Source organism: Enhydra lutris, unplaced genomic scaffold (genome assembly GCF_002288905.1).
Source record: "Enhydra lutris kenyoni isolate GAN:26980312 unplaced genomic scaffold, ASM228890v2 scaffoldscaffold13, whole genome shotgun sequence".
Classification (NCBI taxonomy): Eukaryota; Metazoa; Chordata; class Mammalia; order Carnivora; family Mustelidae; genus Enhydra; species Enhydra lutris.
The window spans coordinates 5512851-5532637 of NW_019154097.1; the positions used below are offsets into that span (position 1 = coordinate 5512851).

Sequence of the window (19787 nt, forward strand, 5' to 3'; positions counted from 1 at the left end):
ATACCTACTAAAGAAGTAGAATTGCTATTTCTATTACTATTTTTAGAACCTCCCTGCAAGTGAAATTCCTGGCTCACAGCAAGGAAAAACTCCACAGTCTAACGGCCTTCACTGGTGAATTCTATCAGATATTTAAGGAAGAAGTAACACCAGTTCTGCACAAACTCTCCCCAACGCTTCTCAACTCTTATAAAGCCAATTTTACCCCAGTATCAAAACCAGACAAAGACATTATGAGAGAAGTGTAAATCAATATCCTTCATGAACACAGATGTAAAAATTCTTAATAAAATACTAAAATTGTACTATACAGTATGTTGTAAAGCAGAGTACATCCTAACCAAATGGTATTAATCCCGTAATACAAGGCTTGTTTATTTGAAAATGAAACCCTGTCATTCACCATATTAACAGAAAGAGGAAAAACCATGGGGCCATCTCAGCTGATGCAGAACAGGCATAAGATAAAATTTAAAACATACTCCTATTAAAAACTTAGGAGAGTAGGAAAAGTAGGAAATTCTTTTGAATTTCCTCAACCTGTTATGAAAAATCTACAGCAAACAGTTTGCTTAATTCAGAAAGATTGAATTTTTTCATCCTATTGAAACAAAATAAAGATTATCTTCTGTCACCACTTAAAATACTGAGTATTACACCTGGTATATATATAATGTATATAGAAAATTGGGAGGAATCCATAAAAAGCTTCAAACGCTAAGTGAATTTAGCAAATTTGCAGGATGCAAGGTGAATAAACAAAAACCAACTATATTTCTATAAACTTGTAATCAGAAATTTAAAAATGAAATTTAAAAAATAATTTAAAATTAAATGTTATTTAAATTTTTTTTTCAGTAACAGGAAGAAACATGAACTACTGAGGGATAAGTTGAGTAAAATATATACAAAACCTGTTCACAGAAACCCATAAAACATTGCTGTGAAAAAGAAGACCAAAGTAAATGAAGAGATATACCATATTCATGTTTTAGAAGACTTGATATTTTTAAAATATTTTTCCAGGCTGAGCTATAGATGTAGCACAATACCAATCAAAATCTCATCAGGCTTTTTTTGTAGAAATTATATTCTAAAATTTATACAGAAATCAAGGACCCCTGGCTGGTTTAGTCAGTACTTTTGTGATTCTTAATCTTGGGGTCGGTCATGAGTTCAAGCCTCACATTGGCTGTAGAGCTTACTTAAAAGATTAAAAAAAAAAAAATACAAGTTAAAATTTATACAGAAATCAAAGGATAGCCAGAGCAATTTTGAAAAAGGACGAAAAAGTTGGAAAACTTTACTCTCCATGATTTTGGTTTTTAAAGTAAATTCTAATATGGTATAATGATAGACCTGTAGCATACTAGAACTTCTAGAAATTGACCCACACGTATATGGTCAGTTGATTTTCAACAACGTTGGTAAGGCAATTCAATGAAGAAAGGGTATTTTTTTCAACAAGTGATACTGGAACAACAGGATATTCATATGGGGAGAAATGGGTAATAACTAAACATAAAAAGCTTAAACTAGGGGCGCCTGGGTGGCTCAGTGGGTTAAAGCCTCTGCCTTTGGCTCAGGTCATGATCCCAGGGTCCTGGGATCCAGCTCCGCATCAGGCTCTCTGCTCAGCAGGGAGCCTGCTTCCCTTCCTCTCTCTGCCTGCCTCTCTGCCTACCTGTGATATCTGTCTGTCAAATAAATAAATAAAATCTTTAAAAAAAAAAAACTATAGAATTTTAGAAGAAAACATAAAAAGGGCTTGCTTTTGTAACTTTGCAAAGGGAAATTTCTCTGGACATAGAAAACCATAAAGTTTTGGAAAAGTCAAATTCATTAATTTTGCTTTTCTGAGAACTCTGTTAAAAAGAAAAAAAAAACAAGCGACACTGGGAGAAAATATTTGCCAACGGTAGTCTAATAAAAGACTTGTGTCTAGACTATATGAAGGACTCCTATAATTCGATCAAAGAAAGACAACCTCCTCACTACTCTCAAAAATGAAAAACAACTCAATTTAAAAACAAGCTGAGGGGTGCCTGGGAGGCTCAGTCAGTTAAGTGTCTGACTCTTGATCTCAGCTCTGGTCATCCTGATCTCAGGGTTGTGAGTTCCGGCTCCGTATTAGACTCCACACTGGGCGTGTAGCCTACAATCAATCAATGCTGAAAACTCAAATAGTTTTTGAAAGAAGATATACGAATGGCCAATGAATACATGAAGATGCTTAGCACCATTAGTTATCAGAGTAACGCCCATTAAAATCCTAATGCATTACTGCATACACATTCGAAGACTAAAATTGAAAAGACAGTTTCAAGTATTGGTGAGATTATGAAACTATGGAATTCTCATACATTGCTGATGGGAATGTGAAATGACAGAAGCACTTGGGAAAAATTTATCAGTTTTATATAAAGGTAAAGGTACACTTAACCATATCCAGTAATTCTACTCCCGGGTATTTTCCCAAGGCAAAAATGAAAGCTTAGGTCAATTAAAAAAGAAAGATTTTCACTAGGATGTTTATTGCTGCTTTATTTATAATTGCACAAAACTGGAAATAACCTGTTATCAGGAAATGAACAGCTAAACGAATTGTTATATCCACACCCTGGAATACTGCTCAGCAATAAAAAGGAAATGGCTACCTAACAACATAGATAATCTCGCAAATAATCAGAGTGAAAGAAGCAAGAAACAAAATGGTACATAATACATGATGCTATTTATATACAGTCCTAGAACAGGCAAAACAAACCTATGGAGATGGAAAGCAAATCAGGGTAGAGAATCAACTGCAAATATGCACAAGGTAGCATTTTGGGATGGTGGAAATGTGCCATATATGATTGTAGTGGTGGTTAGACAGGTGTGTACATTTGTCAAAATACATCATACTGTATTTTTTACATGGGTATATTTTATAATATGTAAATTATACTTAATAAAGTTTTCTTTATCAAACCATCTTCTGTGACTTTTTTTCCTCTTTTCCCCCTAAATGCAGACATTGTCTATTCTTCCTCCACATTTACTGTAGAATTTTTGTTTGGTCTTCTCTTAATCCTTTCTTCTTTCATTTGTTTTCTTTACTAAGTTATAAGCTCTTACTCATCTTTGTTCACCCTATAGCGCCTTGCTTGTTGTGACATTTCAGTATGTTTGTTGCACTGAGTTGATTTGATGCAAAGAAGGAGTTACCAGCTATTGCTTTGATTACAATTCTGGAGTTTGAAAAAAATCACAGCCCCAGAAATTAGCAAGACAAGGCTCGAAGGCAGCTAAGAGTTAATCTTGGGCATCTTTAGGGCAATTCTAATTTTACACTTGAGGGTAATCCCATTTTATATTATATGGCAAGGGGTGGTAAACACGTGGAAGAGAGTGCTCTGGTTCCTGTGCGAAGTTATCTTTAAGGGAAGACACCCTGTGCCATTTGCAGTGGCCTGGAGGACAATGGATTTGATTTTAATAATGAATGAAAATTCAAGAGAATCATGGAAACTTAGTGCTAGATGGTACCATGGATGCCATTTAACCCAAGCCATTATTATACAGGCCCAGTAAAGGTCAATAACCTGCCCAGCACCACACAGCAAATAAGAGATAGGGTTAAGACGGGAACCCAGGTTTCTACCAAGCCCTGTACCAGGAGTTTAGCAAAGTGGAGAATTGGCTGCCTGTAGAAATACTAATGAATTGTCCTTAAACAAAGCTTCCATTAGTTTGGGATTTGGAGTTAAGAAGAAAACAGGGTAGATAATAGAGAAAGGGCGGGAGTCAGCAGCTATTACCAAGATCGAACCCACACTGGAGCCATTGGGTAGGACCAGGAGTTGGCGCATGTGTTTCTGGTGATGTCTTTGTCCTGTTTACCACTGAGAAGTCTGATTTCATCTGTAATTGAAACCTGTTTTGTGTGCCTTTGAATAAATTTTCTTTAGTAAGAGTATACTGTAGCTTGTTGAGGAATTAGTATACAACCTGGAATATTGTTAATTCCACGGGAATGTGGAAACAATCTGAATGGGGTCGGATCTTCCTCTCTCAGACCTTCCCTTTTCCTCACTGTTCTCTGTTCAACTGTAAATTTACTTGGAATGAGGGTGGTGATAGTTGCTATTTTGCATTTCACTGCTTTTTAGGTTTTATTTTCTTTTTTTTAAGGACAATATTAAGGCAGTTTTTTAATTAAAGTGATTTATAGTGGTCATTTGGAATTTTAAAGATGAAGGACATGGAGGTACAAAAGGCAGCTTTAAAACTTACAGCAGAGCATGCTCCTTAGATGGATCTTTGGAATGAAAGGCCGTTGTGGATGGTGATGATGCACAACTATTTAATGTATTCTCTACGCTCCGTATATGGATGCAGCCTCCAAACTTGACAAAGGACATAATCATCTGCACAGCATCTCTGCCCTCCTATGGATTGGTCTTTTCATAAAGCAGCCTTTAGGTTTTCTTAGTAAAACTATTTTATTTTAAAATGTATCTCTAGACACTTAACTCCTGTAGGCCTGGGGAAATGTAGATTACTTCATGTCTCCTCAAAATTCCTTTCAAAGAGTCAAGCTCGATTTGCGTTTTCAAGATAGAGAAGAGGAATAGATAGGAGGAAGGAAGAAATCTTAACTTTGCTTCCAGGAGAGAAAAAAAATCTTTCAGTCCTTTGTTGATACCATAGCTTCTGCATTAGTCATATGTCCCCTGCTCCTGGTCATGAGTGGACCAGGGAAATAGCAGCGATTTGCAAAGGGCAAAGAGAAGAAAACAGCTGATAAAGAGGAATGTAGAGCTCTCAATGCCCCTAGGTTTTTACACTTGTATTTTTAGATCAGCCCACGATTTCTGGATATTTGTTCTCCTTATTTGTTGTTTTATTTCACTTTATTTGATGTTATAAAATACAGTGCTAAATTTCTAGTCCCGGTCATGAGATTGTATTCATAAAGTCCAGTTTTTAAAAATGTTACAGTGAAAGTCAACTACAATGGGAAGCTAGTGGGCATAGTTAATAACTGATACTGGAAGGCAAAAACCTTTCCTCTGCCTTCTTGGGTCTGAATGGTGGAGGCCTGTGAACTAACTAGTGATAGAGAGATGAGCAGGAGGAAAGACAAAGTGTTGGAGTGCTCAGGAATGAGCAACTCAACTCAGTTACCAGAGGTAAAGGTTGGTTTACCAACTAGTTTGTTTACCAGACTACTGAAGGTTGTTTACCAACACAAGTATTTAGGGCTTCAAAGGATGGAACGTTTTAATGAAGCTGGTTTATACAACTTGGTGTTTTTGGAATGCCCTAGAAGCCAAAGTCAGTCACTTCCCTGACTAGAGACCCTAGGTGGGGGGAGGGGGGGTGCTGTGCAGCTGACTTTCATAAAGCTCTACTTTAATCAGATAAAGGAAGTTTAGATAAGATTTCTTTCTGCATCTGCTACTGGGTTTTTTGTTTCTTCGCTGATTTTTTTTTTTAAATTTGTTTATAGTTTGATGATTTTCAGAGCATTTCCACATAGCTTATTTGTCTCACAGCGTTTTTTAGGTACATGGGGCAAATATGATTTCCATGAATTTCACAGGTAACATAACTGAGATTAAGAGAGGTTGAGTATTAAAAAATAATTTTAAAAAAGAGAGAGAGAAAGAGATTAACTATATGTTCAGAGCCATACAAGTAATAATGGAGCCAAGATAAGAGGTTAAAGTATTCACATATCTCACTACACCTTTGGGGTCCAGTTTCAGTACTGACCACTGAATAATGTCAATCTATAAGTGCTTTCAAGGTGTCAAGATTTGAGTAACATTTTATTTGTTTTGTAGGAGAAGATGCTGTAAGTTGGTTCATCAGTGACAAAGATGCGGAGGTAAAAAAATTTTTTTTGAAGTTATGAATAATAAATTCCTTTGATTTGAAGTTTCCTTTCATTTCAGTATGATAACTTAAACTTTAGAGATAGTAGGTGGTCTGAGTATGTTGTAAGAAAAAGTTTGATTTCAGTCTATGGTGATTGAATTTTTTCAGAAGTGTGGTTCAGCCTTGATTTTTTTGTCAGTCTGTTAATTGCCATAATGATTTAGTCCCCTTTCCCTTCTGTTTCTTCTCTGCCATGGTGAGTCCTCTCAGCGCATATTGCCTGGTACCACTAAAGATCAACACCGGAAATAACTGCTTCTTCAGTGTAAGGAAATGGTTAGTCTATATTTAGGATGTGGCAGGTGTTTGTCTTTGTCAATTATTAGCCTTAATTGTGACAGATGGTTAGAAAAGAGAATAATTTTACAACTTGGTTAAAAAAAAAAGTTTTAAGAGATAATTAGATTGTGTCTACTTGGGGCCTACCTGGTTAATCCAGCAGAATAACAAGTAAAAGATGAAAAGCTTTTTCAAAAATGGAATTCTACCCAAAAAGATGAAAGCATGGTTTGGATATACATATTCCCCTTTAGGTATTCCATTTGATACGTTTTGCTAAAGTTCTTTTGCAAGACACTAGATTTTGGTTAGAATATGGGAGAACTAGAATTGGGTTATTGTAGGCAAAATGGATCTTAAAAGTACTCTACTGGAAGGAAATTATCTCATTGTCTCTTAGAAATTACAATCTGGTTTATAGGCAGTAACCCTGGGCTGTTCAGAAGAGAGAATGGGTTCAGTTGTTATGTGGCTTTATAACTTTGAAGACAAAAATCATTTTTTAAAAATCCCCTGGGTAAAAATTTAAGCAAGTTTCTCATTCAGAAAAATATGGTATACATTCAGATATAGAAATCAGTAATATCAGAAAGTAATATCTTTGGCTCTGAATGCCATCAGAATGTCTAAATGATGCCTATCAGTACTTCTACTGGACCTGAACTGTAAGTAGAGAGAGATACAAAAGAAATGGAACCATACAGAGAATTGTAAAAGGATGGGGGGAGAGACAGACAAGAAGTAGAGTTATCTTCATGGCAATCCCTTTTATGTTTTTTTAACTTCTTTTAAGAACACAAAAGTTCCATGTTGCTGGGTTCTAAATTAAATAAACTATGGCTATTAATTCTTTTGAACAGAGTGGAATTTTTTTTTTAATTACTGATTTTTTTTTACCCCTTAGGCCCAGATAGTTAATAATAGAGCATCTGGAAGATGGACCCACCGATACTATTCAGCCAACAAAAATGTTACCTGTAGAAATTGTGACAAATGTGGCCATTTATCGAAAAACTGCCCCTTTCCACAAGTATGTGAAATACATAATGTTTCTTTCCTCATTGTTAAAAATCAGAATCTTAAGAGTAAACCCCTATAACCTTAGAATTCAAATCTTGTATAGTATATTTGTAGATTTCACATTACATTTTTCATGTAAGTCATGCCTGTAATAGTAGCAGAGAAAGAAGAATGAAGTTAGAGTCAGAAAAACCTGGAATCAGTTTAACTTTCCACTGATAGTTGCACAACCTTAGCAAATCATTTCACCCTATGTGCCTCTGTTTTCTTGTCTATAAAATGAGGAGATTAAATCAAATGATTCCTGAGACCTTCTCCCTTCCAAACCTCCTACTTTATGAGACAGCTTGTTTCATTGTGGGATAATTTTCATTGTTAGAAAATTATCATTTTAAGTATTTTTAAATGTTTATTGGTGTAAATTATGTTAAACAGACAAATCAACCTTTGGAAGAACACCAAACTAAAGTTCTTAGATATTCCCTGACATAGTAAGCTCCCAAGAAACATTCCTTCCATTTACCTACACCTTCTTCCAAATGATTGTGTTTCAGACATAAAGACATGTTTGAGATAGCTTTTAGGTTTCTTCTTTGTCTTTGGTCCTCCGGGCAAAGCAGCCTCTTTTAGTATCTGTTCTCCTACTTCTTAGCTTCTACATCCTCCTCATCCCACTTTCCCTCTTGGGTACAGTCCACTTTGTCTATGTTCCTACAAGACGAGGCATAAGAAGTAGATGCCCGTTGATGGTACACGCACAATAAGCCTTTTTGGCAACCACAGAATACCGATAGCTTGCATTCAAGCTCTGACTTCAGACATTTTGTTTGATTTTACAGTTATACTCAAGATTTGACCTTCACTGGGGTCTCAAATTGGAAATAAACTTTATGTAATTATACAGAAAAAGAAAAATTAATCTTCTATTTGAGACTTATCCATTTTGCTAAAGAGATTTTCTGTTTGCTACCTAGAAAGTCCGCCCCTGCTGTCTCTGTTCCGAGAGAGGACACCTCCAATATGCCTGCCCGGCCCGCTTTTGCTTAGGCTGTTCTTTGCCTATGTCTTCCACTCACAGATGTCTCGAAAGACCTTCTTGGAGAAAACGATGTGACCGATGTGATATGATAGGCCACTATGCTGATGTGAGTATCCTGTGTATAATTTGACAGACTTTGGGGGCAGTGTGCCAATTTGTAACTATCACTCAGCCTGCCTGAAAGAACGTTTATTCTATACCGTATGTAATGATAGGCATGTCCTTTTGGCTGCTCATCATCTAAAACAATATTCTAATAGGGATCCTACTGAATGGTTGGTTCATTAGGAGGCAGCATCAAGAAATGTTGTAAACCCACACTTGCCTCCTTTGCTTGCCAAGTAAAGATTTGAAATAAAAGAGGTATGTAATAAATAACACGTAACATTTATGTACCTGTTCATGCATAGTTAGATGAAATATATATACACCTACTTAGCAGATGAATACAAAGGTCTGTATGAAGCCTGGCTTGATTATTGATGACTTTTGCTGATATAATAGTCTTAAGCAAGAAGGACAAAACTGCCAAGACTTTAGATTTGCTTATCTTAGTTCGTTTTTTAGATTTAAAAAAACAAAAGTAATTTAGAAGACATTCAGTTACCTGTAGCATGTTAAATTTTAACACCTTGTTATGTTGGACATCATTTTGCATCATACGGAGTTTTAGTCAAAATTTCAAAGACCAGGGCGCCTGGATGGCACAGTTGTTAAGCATCTGCCATCAGCTCATGTCATGATCCTGGAGTCCTGGGATCAAGCCCCGCATTGGGCTCCCTGTTTGGCCGGAAGCCTGCTTCTCCCTCTCCCACTCCCCTTGTGTTCCCTCACTTGCTATCTCACTCTCTGTCAAATAAATAAATAAATAAAATCTTTAAAAAAATTTTTTTTTCAAAGACCAGAAGGGCTATAGGAGTTATTTTTCTTTTAAAAAGTGAGAATCTTCTCCTTTTCTTTCTACTTCCCAAAGACATGATACAAAGCATAAACATTCTCTAATTTTATTTATATTGGAGTATACCTATAACCTTTTCCATAAGAAAGTGATACGGCTTCTATTGAGATGAATTTCTTTTTTTTTTTTTTTTTTTTTTTAAAGATTTTTTTTTTTTTATTTGACAGACAGAGATCACAAGTAGGCAGAGAGGCAGTCAGAGAGAGGAGGAAGCAGGCTCCCTGCTGAGCAGAGAGCCCGATGTGGGGCTCGATCCCAGAACCCTGGGATCATGACCTGAGCCGAAAGCAGAGGCTTTAACCCACTGAGCCACCCAGGCGCCACCTATTGAGATGAATTTCTAATTAAAAGATACTAAAATATGAATGATACAGGTCTCTCACGTAAATATATCAGCTGTTGATTATAATTTTTAAAGTGTCTTTTTAAACAAATTTTTAAAATGTCATTATCCTATACATTGTTCTACAATTTAACTTTTTCTGCTTAATTCCTTATGATTGCATATCTCTGCGTTAGCCCATAAAGATCTACCTGTCAAAGGGCTAACTTTTATTCTGCTATATGGATATACCAATTTACCTGACAATTTCTCTACCAATACATCTGGATTTATAGTTACAGCCCATTTTTTTAAGTAAACAGTGCTACAATACATATCTTTATGTGTGTGCATATTTGTGTAAGATTATTTCAGTAAGTCAGATTCTAAGTGGGATTATGTAGTTAAAGGCTATATACATTTATATCTGGATAAATATTATTCAGTTGCTCTTCTAAAAGGTGGTACCTGTTGGGGTACCTGAGTGGCTCAGTCGGTAGAGCATGCAGCTCTTGATCACGGGGTTGTAAGTTAAAGCCCCACATTGGGTATAGAGATCACTTAAAAATAAAACCTATAAATAAATAAATAGTGCCATTATATCCACCTGCCAGATGTGTTTAAGAGTGCTCTCAGCAGGGGCGCCGAGATGGCAGGGGCACCCAGTTGGCTTCATTGGTTAAGCATCTGCCTTTGGTTCCGGTCATGGTCTTAGGGTCCTGGGATCAAGCCTGGTAGGGCTCCCTGCTCAACAGAAGTCTGCTTCTCTCTCTCCCTCTGCCCCTCCCTCTGCTCATGCTCTCTCTCTCGCATACTCTCTCAAATAAATAAATAAAATCTTTTTTTTTTTTTTACAGAAAAAGAGTGCCCTCAACACCATAATTGATCTTTTAAAATTTTGGCCAATCAGATAAGGAAAAAATGATATCTTAACTGTTTTTTTCTTGTATGTCTTGGCCCACTAATGACATTGAATGTGATTCTCAGGACTGGGTGTGGAAATAGGTATTATTTCTTTCCAAAGTAGCTTAAACTGGGGCACCTAGCTGGCTCAGTTGGTAGAACATATGACTCTTGATCTTGGGGGTTGTATTTTGAAGCCCCACGTTGGGTTTAGAGATAACTCAAAAAATATTAAAAAATATAAAATCTTAAAAAAAAAAAAAAGGTAGCCTGGGCATCTGGGTGGCTCAGTCAGTTAAGCATCCAGCTCTTCAGTTTGGCTCAGGTCATGATTGCTGGGTTGTGAAATCAAGCTCCACATCAGGCTCTGGGCTCAGCACTGAGTCTGCTTGAGATTCTCTGCCTCTGCCTCTCCCCCCTCACACTCAAGTGCACATACTCTCTCTCTTTCTCTCACTCTCTCTCAAAATCTTTTTAAAAAAAATTTTTTTTAAAAAGATTTTATTTATTTATTTGACAGACAGAACACAAGTAGGCAGAGAGCCAGGGAGAGGGAGAGGGAGAGGGAAAAACAGGCTCTCTGCTGAGCAGAGAGCTTGACATGGGGCTCGATCCCAGAACCCTGGGATCATGACCTGAGCCCAAGACAGCCACTTAACCGACTGAGCCACCCAGGCACCCCAATAAATTTTTTTTTTAAGTAGCTTAAACTTTTTAATATGTACTGTCTTAGAAATCCTAAGTTGGCTTAGTTTTATGCTACTCTTCTTTGCATTACATTGTCAACTGTAATTTTTTTAGGCAGATTTTCTAGCTTGGCAGTTACATTTAATAGCGTATTTCTTTACTCCTTTCTTCTGAAACGCTCTTACAAATATGGTTTTATTTGCTAACATTAATTTGATAACAGAAGGGTCTCAGACATTATCATGAGCAGTTTTGTTTTTTTTTTTTTTAATAAGAAACTGTAGTACAGAACAGTTAAGAATGATTTGTAAAAGCTTATATAAAATCAACTGTGAATTAAATCTGTAGTCCATTCTGCTTAACTGCTTAATTTTGGCCTCGAATGTATGTTAACCTCTTTATCTAAAATAGCCCTGAGGATTAATAACCCCAGTGAATGTAAGTTTTTTAGATAGGGTGAGGCTATGGCTGACTTCAGAGAAGGCAGCACCCTGTCCCCTCAATCTGCCAAGATCTAAGTGTTGGGTTTTTTGTAATTACATGGTAAAGGTTCTGGACACTAACTGATCTTTTTCTAGCCTGCTCACCTTGTATAAGATTCCCTTGGAGCCCAATCAAACCTGGACTTCACTGACTCCATCTGAAGAAGCTTGTAGTCCTTCCACCATCCCAGAAGCGCCTCATGAGGTTTCACTTAGAAGCAGAGTCATTCTGGCCTCAGGTTGCTGGAACTATTCATCTAGTCCCATACATGCTTTAAGTTTGTCTTGAAACCTGGCTCTTCACAGAAAATAGTGTTTCCCCTGCAACCCTCTCAAATGCTTGCTCCTCATTCTTTCTTGACCCACATTCCTGAATTAGGTTGATTAGGATTAAACTCTTTCTCACTCATTGTGGCTGCTTCTAAGTCATTACTTCTCCCTCGTTGTGTGGGTACTTTCGGCTTATTTAAGGCCCATACCTCTGACAATACTGTTCTCCCTTCTTTGTCATTTTCATCTTCCCACCTGCTGGAACTTGCTGCTAGTTCACACAAAGGATTTCTGAAGCCCTGGGTATTAAAGATGCCCTACCTTCTTATCAGTTAAAGAGATTAAGAAACTTCCATTTACTTTATACATCCTGCTACCACTGATGTCTGTAATGCCAGAGTACCAGTTATATGTGCAAAGAGAATCTATAATAAAAATTGATGAGTCATATTCATATTTTTGGTGTAATGAAAGGCTTTTCCTGAACTCTGCTTGGAAAATGCCTCATATGTTAACTACTGCATAAAAGTAATTTGGTTGAAATTCCAGAGTTTTACAATGTAAAAGACAGAAGGATGGCTTGAGGCCTGCTGAAATTAACCTGTATCATTGATACCTTCCAAAGGAAGTGAATCTGCATTGTGGAAGGAATCCCGATTCTGAGTCTGCCACAGATTCCTCTTGTCAACAATTTTTTTTTTAATATAAAGAAAAAAAATTTTTTTAAAGATTTATTTATTTCAGAGAGAGAGTACACGTGGGAGGGAGAAGGAGAGAAGCAGACTTCCCGCTGAGCATGGAGCTGAGCACCGGCTCCATCTCACTCACAACCCCTGAGGTCATGACCTGAGCCAAAATCAGGATTCAGATGCACAACCAACTGAACCACTCAGGCACCCCTTAAATATACAGAAAATTTTTAAGTGTGTGAACACATCTTGCATATGTAATCCCATTCTGTAAGATATATCTGACATTTCCAAAATGATAATAGCTATAGTTGACTTCTTACAGTGTTTCAAGCACTGTGCTAAATGCATTTCTAACTAGGGAAGGGGTAGTGCTTCGTTCACTGCTGTATCCTCAGCACATAATAGGTGTCCTGTAGATTTATCTATGATGATGTCCTTTATGTAATCCTTACAACTACCATATGATAGATACTGTTTAATGTTCCAGTTTTACAAAGAAGAAAACTGAGGGGCTCCTGGGTGGCACCGTTGGTTACGCAGCCCATTCATGGTTTCAGCTCAAGATGAGATGGAGCCTCATGTCTGGCTTCATGTGCAGCACGGAGTTTGCTTGAAATTCTCTCTTCCTTTCTCTCTGCCCCTCCCACTCGTGCTCTCCCTCCCTCTCTCTCTCTCTCTCTCTCAAATAAGTAAGTAAACAAATAAATAAATAAATTTTTTAAAGAAGAAGAACGCTTAGACATTATAGGGTTAAGCTTTCTCCAACGTCTCAAAGTAAAGTGATGCTCTATTTCATGAGTGTATGTGGAGGAAACTCACCTACTTACATTCTAGGAGTTGTCAGTTTAATTCCCGCTCAGAACGTCTCTCAGGTTTCTGTCTTAAATCTGCAAATATTATATTTAGAATATCAGTATTTATAAAAAGAGATGGAAAAAATTTTCCAAATAAAAATAAATGATGGTTTAAGTTTTCTGCTGTAAAACAAGCTCTGAGGATCAGCAGAGTGGCATACAATGTTGACTTTCAGCCAGGGAACCACATCTGTGGTACCAGAGAACTGTGCTTATGCAAAAAAACAAGAGACTGTCTTGGCCTCAGCAGTCTTTACTGATTGTTGAGATTGTCACCCTTTTTCTTGGAAGCATGTCTGAGTTCATCAGCGTAAGGTATAATTGAAACCTAAACCTCCTAAATTTTCTTTCTTCAGCAATTTTTTCCCCAAATTCCCTGCTTAGTTCTCTTTCCCAATCCATGCTAGCAGTAATTCCTTTAGCCATCGCGCTCAAAAATCAAATACCATCCACTAGGAGAAAGCTCAGCACTTGAGTCACTCCTTCAAATCAGATTTTTAAATGCAGTGGGAGAAAATAACTCATAGGACAGATTTCACTTGATTCACTTCTTTAAACCTTTGAAGCTGTGAAAGCATGCTCTTTTAAATATTAGCAATATACTAAATTTTAGCAACTCAAAGGTTTCTTTTAAAAATGAGAACTCCGTGGGGCGCCTGGGTGGCTCAGTGGGTTAAAGCCTCTGCCTTCCGCTCAGGTCGTGATCCTAGGGTCCTGGGATCGAGCCCCGCATTGGGCTCTCTGCTCAGCAGGGAGCCTGCTTCCTCCTCTCTCTCTGCCTGCCTCTCTGCCTACTTGTGATCTCTGTCAAATAAATAAATAAAATCTTTAAAAAAAAAAATGAGAACTCCATATAAAACTGTGTAGACTTTCACAGACATTAGTGGTCCATAAATGTTTCTTCAAGAAATATATACATAAAATGGAAAACTAGTATCTGTTTAATTTTGGTTGTTTTTTAGAGAAAGAGAATCTTTTTTTTTTTAAAGATTTTATTTATTTATTTGACAGATAGAGATCACAAGTAGACAGAGAGGCAGGCAGAGAGAGAGAAGGAAGCAGGCTCCCCGCCGAGCAGAGAGCCCGATGTGGGGCTCGATCCCAGGACCCTGGGATCATGATCTGAGCCGAAGGCAGAGGCTTTAACCCACTGAGCCACCCAGGCGCCCCAATTTTGGTTGTTTTTTAATAAGATTTTATTTCATTATTTATTGGGGCAGGGGGAGAGACAAGCAGATTCTGTGCTGAGCATGGAGCCTGATGCTGAGCTCGATCCTACGACCCTGAGATCATGACTTGAGCCAAAATCAAGAGCCAGCCACCCAGCGAACTAAGTCGCCCAGACTCTTTAAAGATTTTATTTATTTGAGAGAGAGCACAAGCAGGGGGAGAGCAGAGGGAGAAGCAGGCTCCCCACTCAGCAGGGAGCCCGACGTGGGGCTCCATCCTAGGAATTTGGGATTGTGACCTGAACCAAAGGCGATCGCTTAACTGACTGAGCCACCCAGGTGCCCCCAATGTGATTTTTTTTTTCAAAGGTTAGTTTAACCTTGGGGATTTCCAGTAGGAAATATAAAATACCTAGTATAAGTATCTTATAGTTATCACTTCATACTTACGTATAGTGAACAGTTATTGAATATTGTTCTGTCCATTTAGTTATTTAAGAAAAGGACATTTAATTTTATCTTTAGTCAACTCCAAGGAACACAGAATTGTATTCATATGCCTTTTGCCTCATATCCTTTCCCTCATCTTATTGAGATACTACTGGCCAGAAATAAGATTGGCTGAAACACAATTATTGAGTTCAGTAACTGAACCAAGTTTTGAATTAAAGACTTCCTTTATTCAAATATTTTGTTTTGAGTAGAAGTGATTACTTCTACTCTTGTTCAAAAACATCTCCACTGGGACGCCTGGGTGGCTCAGTTGGTTGAGCAGCTGCCTTCGGCTCGGGTCATGATCCCGGCGTCCTGGGATCGAGTCCCACATCGGGCTTCTTGCTCGGCAGGGAGCCTGCTTCTCCCTCTGCCTCTGCCTGCCATTCTGTCTGCCTGTGCTCGCTCTCTCTCCCTCTCTCTCTGACAAATAAATAAATAAAATCTTTAAAAAAAAAAAATCCACTGTTGAATCACCCAAGTAAACTTCATATTTATCAAAAATTTGCTGGTTGCCTATACTATATGCCAGGCAATATTCCAAGTACTAAAGAAATAGAGATGAGTAAGACATGGTCCCTGCCTTCGAGTAGCTCACAGTATAAAAAAGGCAGACATGTGAAAGAAAAGTGTAGAAGTGATGTGATAGGGACGCCTGGGTGGCTCAGTCGGTTAAGTCTCTGCCTTCGCAGAGTCCTGGGATCAGATCCCACATCGTGCTCCTTGCTCAGCGGGGAGCATGCTTCTCCCTTTGTCTCTGTATGCCGCTCCCCCTGCTTGTGCGCTCTTTCTCTCTGACAAAATAAATAAATAAAATCTTAAAAAAAAAGACAAAAAAAAAAAAAACCTGATGTGATGGAAGGCATGCCAGGGTGGTAAAAATTAAATGAGAGAGTATCAGAAGACTAAGCTTGATGACTTGCAAGTAAAAGATATCTAGAAAGTATAAAAAATGATGTAGACCATAGGAGGGAGCTGAGAAACTGTGCCTATAATAACATGTCACCTGTCTCTGGAAATACCATCTGTAAAGTGATGCCATAGGAACTCATGATCTAGGCTTAGTGAGTTTTCCTGTAATCATATGGCTTAAAACAAATACAGGGGTCAGTATTTTCTGAGGACTTGTTTGCTTGCCTTCCTGCTCTTACATTCAAAGATAGGGCAGATTGAGGAAGCAAATATATAGCCATTCCTGGACTATTTCTCCTTTCTAGTTCTGCATCTCTTCCATGCATGGAGAGCCACTTTCTATTGTACCATAATTTAATGCATTGCTTTAACCCAGGAAAGAATGATTCACAGCATAATCCAGAATCTGACCACTTCTCGTCATTTCTGCCACTACCCTAACATAAGCGTAGGTGAGCATCTACTGCCTGGATTGCTCTAATAGCTTCCTGAACTGGTTCCCTGCTTCCTTGCCCCTTTATATTCAGTTTTCAGTAGCTGGTTAGAGTCATCCTATCTATCTATTTTTTTTTTTAAAGATTTTATTTATTTTATTTTTAGAAAGAGAGAGTAGGAGGGGGAGGGACAAAGGGGAAGAGAGAGAAAGAGAGAGAATCTTAAGCAGGCTCCATGCCCAGTACAGAGCCCGCCTCGGGGCTCGATCTCACAAGCCTGAGATCATGACTTGACCCAAAACCAAGAGTTGGATGCTCAACTGACTGAGCCACCCAGGCACCCCTAAACGTTTTATTTTTAGGTAATCTCTATACCCAGTGTGGGACTTGAATTTACAACCCCAAGATCAAGAGTTGCATGCTCTACTGACTTGGCCAGCCCCAGACTAATCTTTTTTAAGCATAACTCAAATTATATCAATCCCCTATCTAAAATCCTTAAATACGACTTTGCATCTCTTCCAGAGTGAAAGCTACAGTTCTTGGAATCACCAGCAAGGCCATATGTGATCTGGCTTCTTGACCACATCTCCTATAGTAATCCCTTGCTCACTCCACCTGGTCTCTTTGCTGTTCCTTAAAAGACCAAATATGTTCTTGCCTCTACCTGCTGTTCTCTCTGCTGGGTATCCAGGTATCCACAGTGATTCATCTCCTTCATGCCTTTACTCATATGTCTGTCCCCTTTTTAGAGAGGCTTTCCCTGACCACCGTAGTTAAAACAGCACCTTTAACATTCCCTGCCCTTCTTCCCTGCCTTGTTTTCTTCCATCATAACAGTTATATCACACACTCAGTGTATTTTTTGTCTCCCCTAATTAGAATGTAAGCTCCATGTCTGTTTTCAGACATGTTCATTGCTGTATCTCCAGCTTCTAGTGGAGTACTCGCCTGTAGGATTATTGAATAAGCGAATTAGGGACAATAGACCCTACTTACCCACCATCCAGCCATGCTTGTGAAAGTTGTCAGATTGTGTACATTGATATACAGATTTGGAAATTCTCAGCTTGACTCATTAAGAGGTAGGGCTCTCTCAGTAATATTTAAAATCAAGTTTCAACAGGTTTTCCAAAAGCTATAACCTGTAGTATGCATAAAATAAAATGAAATATCTAAGGCAGAGAAAATCTTTTTTCCCCCCCCCCCCACTACCCTAAGTAGCCAGTTCTACTTTCTTTAGTATTTTCTTTAGTGATTTTTAAAAAAATATCTCCATTTTAAACCAGTGTTGATGCAGTCCTGTGTTTTTGGTTTGTCAGCCATCAGCTTTCTTACGGAAAATCTCATCTGTCACTTTGTGATAGAGTATACTGTATTATCTTTTTCAGTGCCTTAGAAAGACAAATCGAGGAAAGGAGAAATACAAAATTCTGATAACCTTCTATAATTCGTATAATCATAAACTAATTTTCCTGCCAAACTTAATTGAAGTCAAGACAACAAGTGTACCATTTTAATAGATTGATACGTATGTTCACAAAATATGTAGTTCTGCTGACAACTAAACATTACAACTTTTGAGAGTAAGAAAATATAACTTTACAACTTTTGAGAGTAAGAAAATATAACTTGGGCTAGAATAACTTATTTCTCTCATTTTCATGTTGCTTAAACATAATATTAGAGCAAGGGTCATAATTGGTTTGACTGATTTGCTTAAAAAAAAATTGTTGAATAGGGATATAAAATTCTTATTTACCTGAGAGACCAAATACCCCCCAAGGAAGTTAAGTAGATTCTGTGCTTGGAGGTCTCTTATCCTCTTGATTGGTGTAGGCAAAACTCATGATAATGTTAGTGAAAATTCATATGTGTTCATTGTTCAAGGAGTAAATCCTGGAATTAGTTACTAATTCATTGGAACTGTTCCCAAACCACCTAATAAATGAATATCTGAAACTTTTCATGGTTGTATATATATAAGCTTATGGAAATAACCTTAGAGGGTAGAAAGTTTTAACTGAAGGTACGTAATTTAGCATGGTTACAGTTTGAAGGAGAAACCAGTCCTTATTTTGAAATTGTACTAAATGGTATCCTTTCTAGTCATCTGTGACTAACCCGACAATTTCCCCCAGTCTCCGTCCGCAACTCTCCCTGTGACACCTGCTCCTTTACCTAGTAGTACTAGTCACTTCCAGTAGACCTAGCAGATTGAGAGCAGGTTTACAGTTTCTTTATACAAGTTGTAAGAATAAGTTTGTAGAGGATAGAGACAGTTCCCTTTCTCCAGACCCCTAACTTCTACCGAAAGAGAGGAAGAATTGTCCCCTTGTAGTCTCTCTATCAAAATTAACAGCCCTAAAAATAAAAGGGATAAATAAACTTTAGTTTTTCATTGAGAATTTTATGGGACTTAGGTATAAACTTTTCAGAGCAGTCGCATTGGGAATATTTGAGTCTTAGAGAAATAAAGCAGCAGTCCACTGGGAATTTTGTTAAATTTCAAACTCATTATACACCTAACTTTTTCTTTTCTTTTCTTTTTAATTTTCAGTCCAAGTATAAAAGCCCATATAGACTTGGAGTTGATTTTTACTATTAGAGCCAATAATAAGGGCAAATTCTGGGACATAGTTATCTAAGTTATGAATTTGGGGTGTGAAATTAAGGAAGTCAGATTCTCGTTAGCACCTGGAATGCTAAAAATTTTATTTACTAAGCATTACAGACTAAGGTCAACTCCCCTGGATTTTATAAATCTCATAGTTTTTCCTTTTTTTTTAAGGTTTTATTTATTTGGGAGAGAGAGAGTACACATGGGCTGGGGGTGGGTGGGGAGAAGGATAGGGAGAGGCAGACTCCCCTCTGTTCGTGGAGCCTGACACAGGACTCAATACCAGGATCACAACCTGAGTCAAAACCAGACACTTAACCAAGTCAGTCACTCAGGTGCCCTCACACAGTTTTCTGACTGAGTTCTAATAATCCCCCTCAAACTGTCCCTAGTGAAGGAAAATACAGCAACTGAGAATGATTTTCAACCTGTGAAAGTATTCAAAGACTTAATTATGGACATCTCTGCCAGTTTACTCATCTTAAATATAACAACGTTCTTCAGTTTATACTATTAAATTACTTAGGTATTCCATTTAAGAGCTACATACATACATTTCCTCTTGAAAATTTACGGATATCTGTAGAATGATTTTATTTCAGTAAAAAACAAAATGAGGGGTGCCTGGCTGGCCCAGTTGGTGGAGCACATGACTCTTGATTGTAGGGTCATGATTTTGAGCCCCACGTTGAGTGTAGAGATTACTTAAAAAAAAAAAAAAAAAAA

General features: G+C 37.8%; 1 protein-coding gene across 2 annotated transcripts in view; it reads left to right on the forward strand.

Annotated features, from left to right (window-relative positions):
• The window catches only part of LOC111145802 (zinc finger CCHC-type containing 7), a 254470-nt gene that overhangs the window by 187299 nt on the left and 47384 nt on the right, over positions 1-19787 (forward strand). For both annotated transcript variants that reach the window (XM_022501033.1, XM_022501034.1), the window contains exons 3-5: positions 5835-5878; positions 7112-7237; positions 8202-8372. In XM_022501033.1, the coding sequence (XP_022356741.1) occupies positions 5835-5878; positions 7112-7237; positions 8202-8372 (341 nt within the window). The remainder of the gene's footprint in view (positions 1-5834; positions 5879-7111; positions 7238-8201; positions 8373-19787) is intronic.